General features: G+C 38.6%; 1 protein-coding gene across 1 annotated transcript; it reads right to left on the bottom strand.

Annotated features, from left to right (window-relative positions):
* Positions 1-1,178: 1,178 nt before the first annotated feature.
* LOC147790421 (linoleate 9S-lipoxygenase 6-like) lies at positions 1,179-4,960 on the bottom strand. The gene is made up of 9 exons (XM_087128398.1): positions 4,650-4,960; positions 4,283-4,572; positions 3,985-4,207; positions 3,494-3,835; positions 3,290-3,375; positions 3,097-3,204; positions 2,708-3,012; positions 2,370-2,633; positions 1,179-2,123 (listed from the first exon to the last, which is right to left on the bottom strand). The coding sequence occupies exons 1-9, from the start codon at positions 4,903-4,905 to the stop codon at positions 1,370-1,372; spliced, it is 2,628 nt and encodes an 875-aa protein (XP_086984524.1). The 5' UTR covers positions 4,906-4,960; the 3' UTR covers positions 1,179-1,369.
* Positions 4,961-6,388: the final 1,428 nt, after the last annotated feature.

Genomic DNA, 6,388 nt, shown 5'->3' with positions numbered 1-6,388 from the left:
ATCATGTCGTTAGATCGACATAGGACACAACCCTTAGAGCGTGAAAATGATATTAATATAAATATCCACGAGTATGTGTTACCTAGAGTAACAAAGAGATGAGACTAGAGGGTTGTGTCAGAAGAGACATTATGATGGATTTAGAGGGACCTCATGCATATTGTATGTTCATAAGCATAGGGCTACTTCCCCTAGAGATGATGAGTGCGGACGCGCACCGTATGATGAGCGCATATGCGCACAGGTGCGAAAGCACACAGATGAGGGTGTTCATGAGGTGCATGACATTATGGGGTTCCGCTGACCTCCGGACGTCGCTACAGATTAGTTTGACCAGAGGGTCCAGGGGGTGTGCGAGCGCCCTGGGGATTCACACTCGCACGTGTGAGTCGTGTGTAGGGAAGTACTACACATCCAATTTGTCCGAGACTGGAGGCCACCCCTAAGATGATTAGAGATAGGTCCCTAAATCATGATTGCATGTGTTTGCATTTGCATGACCCCCTATAGTGGGGCCACTTACTGAGTATTCTTTGAAATACTCAGGCCGTGTGCCACATCATTTTTTCAGGTAAAGGCAAGGCGCAGTTGTACGGAGGACGGCGGCATCGCGAGCAGAGACTGTGGCACGTGTATAGGGTAGACTCATATTTGAATTTCTAGTCTTAAGTTAGAATAGGTTGTTTTGCATTTCATTGTTTTAAATTATTTTGTATTTGTTTTTGTTTTCTCTAAATTTCAGTATTTCATATTTAAACACGTAAGACCATTCATTGATAATTTCTCGAACAAATTGAAATTGAATATCAACATGCTTGGTACGAGCACGATGGATTTGGTTTTTGGACAAACAAATATCACTCTAGCCATCACAAAACACCTTCACATGTTTTTTAGCAATGCCCAAGTCATTAACTAAACAATGCATCCAAATAATTTTTTTTTAAAGCTATAATGAGTGTCATATACTTTGCTTCAACGGTAGACAGTGCAATAATAGACTGCAAAGTTGAACGCTAGCAAACAGATCCACCAATCAGAGTGAATCGATGGGAGTGTGGAACTAAACATTTTTTTTTTACAAGAGTGTGAAAACCTCTCCCTAAACATAAGCGTTTTAAAATTTTATGAAATATTCTTATTATTCAACAATTCATCAAAGTACAGCGCAAGAATGGTAAACAAGAAAAGCATCACTTTTATTCATTAATATATAAAATACAGAGAATCAAAGAACAAAGCTACTTAAGAACACACTTTTATTGACTTATATCATGCGTAGCAATAAAAGTAGCTTGTTTAAGAACAGGCAATAGAAAACAAGGCAATAGCTTTAGAACCCCGCCATACGTTCAAAGGAGCCTTCAAATCAAATAGAGATGCTGTTTGGAATGCCTCTACCGGTGAGCCCTTCGGTACTAGATGGAAGAAGCAAAGTGTATGGCATATTAACAGGCCCACTTCGATTTTTGAGGTTGACATCTCTATTCCTTTCCATGATTCTATTCTCAACTTCAAATACTTGTTTCCCGAAGTTCTCAAAGGCATCTAATGCGGCTTTGTCCGATGTCCACTCAATGCTAGCTCTCTGCCCAAGATAAACTTCATCGGAAGCATGCCTTGACAAGATTTCAATAAGCGAAACACCAAGAAGTGTTTGAAGTTGTGAATTGATGGTTCTAAGGAAAGCCTTCTCAGGCTTTGATTCAAGCTCTTTGTACTCAGAACTTCCCACTTCCGGCATGAACCGGCGGCTTATAGTTGGTCTATTGGGAATGTAGCCTCCGTAAGGGTATTGTCCAAAGTTGACGGCTGCATGGAGAGCTGAAGAAATCCATATGATGATGGTACAACTTTCAACTAGATCATTAATGGATTGCATCTTCGGCCACCATGCTTCGTTCTTCTTATCGGCGTGACCTTTTTCTCGTGCTTCCTTCCACCATGATTGGAGTTCGACATCGTTTTGAATCGCCTCATCGTCTTTGTAGTAAAGAGAGCAATAGTTTGCGACCCATGTTTTGATTATCGACCAAATCTCAAGTCCATCGACAGCAAATGGATAATCCTCTATTAGTAACCGAAGTCCATGTGGGGAACTTGCATCCTGAACCGCCACACCTCTACAAAAATCAAGGGAAAGAATGATGTTAAAGATCGTTGGATGAGGAGTCAACATCGGCTAATTAAGGAAGGAATACATCTCCATTGGTATGAGGTCTTTTGTGAAAACCAAAAGTAAAGCCACCCTAGCTTATTCTCAAAGTGGACAATATCATACTATTATGGAGGGTCGTGATTCCTAACAGATGTACCATCTTTGTTGTACGATTAAAATAGCTCCAAAGAAAATTAAAATGGTGATTTACCTCTTGATGAGATCAGCAGGCAATGCTTGTTCTACGAAATTCCAATCCTTGTATATGTAAGAAGACAACTCCATGGCGTATTTTGCTTGAAAATGAGTGGATTCGAGTAATCCATCGCCATTAACGAGGACTTGCCTTGCAAATGCATTTATAAACATAGTGTCCTTGTAATGAGGAACGAGCAGCTTATGAATGGGATGAACCACACTCAAATGTCTATGTGTTGCAATCACGAAAGGCTCTTGAACAGCGTGAGTATTCAACCTGCAATAGTTTTGTAAGATTAGAGCGTTCAAATTAGTAGCATTGAAAGGTTATTTTGAAGAGTTAATTCATACCAATGGCTGATAAGCTGATGGTAGCCAGCATCATTTACAACCACATAAGCCTTAGCCAATTGCCATATGGACTTTTGGACTCCTTCTTCAGCTGGAAAGTATTGTTTACTAACAGCACCAAATTGATCGCCTTGAGGGTGTGGCAAGCTTAGCTCAATCACCAACGGCTTCAAAGTTCCATCAGCTTTCAAAAGGAGTATTGTCCTTGTGGCGTATGTTTTGGTAGATGTTCCATTGATTTTCCTAAGAAATGGCATCAATGCATCGTGATGATCCAATATGAACAATCTCTTCTCATTCAATGCCTGCATGGATTCAAGAATTATACCCATGAGTTGCATTATACAACAATATTAATTGTAAAGAAAAATAAGAGAAGAACATATTACCTCTTCAACCGAAAGTCCTTCTAACCCGAATTTTATGTCTTCTTCTTTTATCTTGCTATTTTGATCTCCATAAAGTTCCGGGTCAAGCTTGCTCATAGGAGGAAATTCCTAGAAATATTAAAACGAAAAATTATTTATTGACAATAAAATTGAGTGGGTAGAGATGAACTTAGAAATAGAACTTCGAGATTACCTCAAGACGACGGATCATTACAGGGTTAACTCCGGCTAACATTTCTCTAGCAAATTCTTCGTCTGTCTGCCATGCGTTCTTGTCCTCTATTTTCAAATATTATACCGAAAAGTTAATTCAAAATTTCTCTATTCTATCATGTTATCTAATAAAAAAAAAAAAAAAAAAAAAAGGTAGTATCTAATGACTCTCGATCTCTATTACCTTTCACAACTCGAGGACGAGAGAATTTGAGAAATCGTTGATCACTTTCCGTCCTCAGAAGTTCTTGGAACATGGGTGGTGTGAAACCCTTAGTGAGATTCCTAAACACATCCACTGGTACGGGAAATCCTCCTTCATAAAGATCATGAACATCTTGGAATTTGTCAAACTCACCCGGAGTTAAGTTTATTAGGTTTACAAGTTCTGGTTGGACGTTTGAAGCAAGTGATTTCAAAGCAAAGCCAAGAAAATCTGACAACTTCAAGTGACCAAAGTTCTCATCTCTAGGTACGTAAATGGTTAATCCCAAGATTGATGACAATCTCGTCTCGTAGTTGGAATCTGGAAAAATTAAATAATTAAGAAATTAAATTCAACTATATTATTATATATCATAATGTTTATGGTACAAAAATCTTATAGGAATCAATCTCAAAAACATTTGAAAAGGGTATGATTTAAAATTTCAAAATAATTATTACTAATCTTACCCTTTCTAGATCGTGGTCTCCCGGTTCTTCCACGGCGCGGGTAAGGGTATTGGTTCCCTCCAAGAATGGGACGGGCACCGGGGTCAGAAAGGTCATTGTAGACATCATAGTCATAGATTCTATCCCATTCCTTACGCTCTCCTGTTCCATCTCCTCTAAGGGTCGACAGTTCTTCTTCTCTATACTTGCGAAGAGGATTTGGTGTCTCGCTTGGAAGATATGTCTATGTACGGAAATCAATAGATTAGGAATAAAGAAATGGCTCGAAATAGAGAGAGAAGAGAGGGTAAAATGTTACCTTATTGGCGAAGAAAATACGATCCTTCTTGTATCTTCCAGAGGGGTAAACCCAGGAGTTGCAATCGAAATGGACGGTTCCAAAGCCGGGAACATCCTCGAGAGTGAGGGACTTGAGGAAGAACTCACTTGTGTGACCATTTTTGATGAAGAAAGCTCCGGGGAATCCGAAGTCATCTTCCCAAGTAAAGTTGACTTGGAACACTGATTCTCCGGCAAACAATGGTGGGAGTGAAGTGATCCACCTCTCTAGAAACGCCTTGCTCCCAAGTTTCCCACGCGAGTCATTTGCTGTGGATATCATTCATTACAAATTGGACACCAAATAGAGATAACAAAGAGAGAGATTAGAGAAAGAGAGATGTTACAAGCATGAGTGGCGCTGATGAGCTGAAGAGAAACGCCGCCGCCCAACAGCTCAGTGAAGCTATCAAGAACAGAGGAATGGAACTCAGTGAAATCCAACACATTGCTTCGCATAAGAATGACTTTCCCTTTGATCTTCTTGCCACCAAGGCTGGTGACCCGGTCTGCAATGTTACCACCGGCACCGATAACGGAGCCGGCAAGATCTCCGGTGGTATTCAGAGCTCCCTCTATGATATTCTTTCCAATTCCAAACATTTTGGCTCTCTTTTTCTTTGTCTTAGTTGTAGTAGATTGAAGAAGATGGTGTGAGTGTGAGAAATCAATCAATTTTGCTCTTCTATTTATAGCACAACAAAACACTGTTCTCTCTCTCTCTCTCTCTCTCACCTGCCCGATAAGCTCAATGAAAATAAAAATAAACCCACGTGAACCTCATTATCACGTCCAATGATTCACATTCAAAAAATATTTGTTTCACAATTACCTACCCTTTATTTTAATATGTGGGTATTAGAAAATTCGTTTTCAAACCTACCTTTATTTTAATATATGTGTATTAGAAAATTCATTTTCCACATATTGAAAACGTGTTCATTAATACTTTGCTGAAAGAAAGAGAGATTATTTCAAATAGTATCAAAGTTAGTTATCGAACCATATCCTAGTGAAAATGCTAACCTACGAAGAGGGTGATTTATGAGATCTCACATCGAGTGGAGAGAGAAACAAATCATTCCTAATAAATGTGTAGAAATCTCTCCCTAGTAGACGCATTTTAAAATCGTGAAACTGACGACGATACATAACGGGCTAAAGTGAACGACATCTACTAGTGTTGGATTTGAGCTGCTAGATCCATTTAAAAAATAAATAATTTATTTATTTTCTTATGTCATTCTTTTCCTTGTTTTTTTTTTTGCTAAGATTATATTCTATTGCCATTATGTACATGTGATCTTATCAACAATTGATATTATTATAATATACTATATTATTAATATTATTATATGCATGCTCGTGACCTGTCTTAATTCAAAATGGAAAACAAACAAAAACTCATTGATTACAGTGTCGGTTGGGTTGTAAACAAAGAGTGTCGAATTTGATCGAAGAAAAATGCTTTTTTAGTTCTTCTCCCACGAGAATGCTAACTTCGGCTAATGACCAAGTCCACGAACTGTAGCGTCCAAGACACACCACACAACACAACCATCCTCCTACCCATCTTAACATATTATCAAAGGGTAAAAAATGTAGAATATTATATACTAAATGGAGAGGAAATATGATTCTAAATGTATAACGAGCCACCCGACTTCTATACCGATACTAAGTCATAAATACATACATGCCATTAAATATCGAAGGGTGTGAAAACTTCTCCCTGGCGGACGCGTTTCAAAAACCTTGAGGAGATTCTCGATAGGGAAAACTCAAAATGACAATATCGTCTTGTGGTGGGCTTGGAAAATTACAAATCGTATCAGAACTCTAGGTTTTAGATTCTGTAGACTTGCCTATGATGAAGGTTTGACACATTTGTTTAAAGATGACAATATCTGCTAATTGGGCCGTTACAAATGGTATCAAATCTCTAGGTTGTAGATTCTGTAGACTAGCATACGATGTAGGTTTGACACATTTGCTCAAAGATGACAATATCTGCTAGTTGGGCCGTTACAAATGGTATTAGAGCTCTAGGTTGTAGATTTTGTAGACTAGCATACGATGTAGGTGT

Source organism: Cucurbita pepo, chromosome 11 (genome assembly GCF_057944985.1).
Source record: "Cucurbita pepo subsp. pepo isolate OVF chromosome 11, ASM5794498v1, whole genome shotgun sequence".
Classification (NCBI taxonomy): domain Eukaryota; kingdom Viridiplantae; phylum Streptophyta; class Magnoliopsida; order Cucurbitales; family Cucurbitaceae; genus Cucurbita; species Cucurbita pepo.
This window is presented reverse-complemented; position numbering and strand designations above follow the sequence as displayed.